This window comes from Helobdella robusta (assembly GCF_000326865.2).
Source record: "Helobdella robusta unplaced genomic scaffold HELROscaffold_33, whole genome shotgun sequence".
In the NCBI taxonomy this organism is placed as follows: Eukaryota; Metazoa; Annelida; class Clitellata; order Rhynchobdellida; family Glossiphoniidae; genus Helobdella; species Helobdella robusta.
The window spans coordinates 484,224-485,908 of record NW_008704623.1 but is presented as its reverse complement, the minus strand read 5'-3'; the positions used below and the strand labels follow the sequence as shown (position 1 = coordinate 485,908).

The 1,685-nt window shown below is 33.2% G+C and overlaps 1 protein-coding gene across 1 annotated transcript in view; it reads left to right on the top strand.

Annotated features, from left to right (window-relative positions):
• Nucleotides 1–275: 275 nt before the first annotated feature.
• HELRODRAFT_175281 (hypothetical protein) overlaps nucleotides 276–1,685 on the top strand; it is a gene marked incomplete at both ends in the record, with an annotated part of 3,173 nt that continues 1,763 nt past the window's right edge. Inside the window, 2 exons of the mRNA XM_009022722.1 lie at nucleotides 276–390; nucleotides 641–976. Coding sequence (XP_009020970.1) covers nucleotides 276–390; nucleotides 641–976 — 451 coding nt within the window. The remainder of the gene's footprint in view (nucleotides 391–640; nucleotides 977–1,685) is intronic.

The window sequence follows — 1,685 nt, the reverse complement described above, 5'->3', positions numbered from 1 at the left end:
AAACAACAACATCATGAAATATCGAGGTTGCAAAAAAAGTTTCAAATAAAATCGTTGGAAACAAAGTCAGCAATGATTGCAAATTGAAAGCGGAGAAACAGCTGATAAAAAAGTCATTTTTCATGATGAGCAACATTCAGCGATGCCACCGAGATGATGTTGTTGAATACTTGTCAGCAAATGGAATCAAGGTAATTTCGTGTTTTCCTGTTGTTAAAAAGACAAATAATTCGACTGAGGGTAACAAAAACAACAATGATGATGAGCAGTCCACAATGTTCAGAGTGTGTGTCGAAAGTTGTGACGCCAGCAAGATGAAAGATCCTGACATCATTTTGAAGCACATCATCGTTCGTGAGTGGCGCTTCAACCAGAAAAAACCCGAAGAAAGTAATAATGTGAAACATGATTAGCACAAATGCAGCAAACAAAGAAAACCACCGCAAAACACTTAACAACAGGTGCCAAAAATTTGAAAATATAAACCAATTTAATAACCAATTTAAACAAATACATTACAATAATTCCAATGTAAAATCATTTTTTAATCTCATGCATATCAACATCAGAAGTTTAATACACAAGGCAGATGAGTTGTTTGATTATTTAAACAATTTTGTGTGCACATTTGACGTCGTAGCCATCACTGAAACATGGCTTAATGATAGTACAGAGGATTTGATTTGTATGAACGGTTTCAAATTCATCGGAAAAAATCGATTGAGCAAACACGGTGGAGGAGTAGGATTCTACGTAAGCAATAACTTGACCTTCAAGACAAGAGATGATTTAAACAAGTTGGGAGGTCTAGATTTTGAAACTTTCGCAATTGAATTAAAGACTGACCCTTCAACCAAAAATTTCGTCATTGTTGTATTATACAGACCACCCAGTTGCAACGCGATCTATTACCTGCAGCAATTAGAAATTATATTGCAACAAATAGACGTTGAAAACAAGCATGTTGTTATCACAGGTGATCTCAACATTGATATGAGTGACACGAACGATGATGTTAACAAAATGTATTTATGTCAACTTTTTACCTGCAACAGTTTTGATCAGTTAATAACGCTTCCAACAAGAATCAGTGTTGAAAAGCAATCAATCATCGACTGCTTTTTCACAAACTTTCCGCAACAGGTAGCGTTATGTGGTGTGCACGTTCATGATATATCGGATCATCTGCCCATCACCGCCACTATCAGTTCTTCCATTAACAAAAATAAGTCCAAATACGTAAAAAATCAACAAATCTACTCCTTTTCAAAAAGTAGAATAAACAAACTTAATGAAGCTTTATGTATCAACGATTGGTCAGATGTTTTGTTATGCAATGATGTAAATGATGCTTTCAAACTATTCATTGACCTATTTAAAAAAACTTTTCGATGACCGTTGCTTAATGGAAAATGTCAAAAAATCTAGAAATTTTCTCTGTAACAAACCATGGATTACAAAAGAATTTAGTATTTTACTCAAAAATAAAAATTCTTTATATAAAAATTTCTCGAAAATCCAACCGGGATAAGATACACGAAATTTAAATCAATTGCCAAACGTTGCTCAAATCTCAACAATAAGCTAAAAAACAATACTTCAGTGACTTGTTTCAACGAACAAAAAATAACAGCAAAAAACGTGGTCGAATATTTTAAAAATAATAAATAAAAGTAAAGATGATA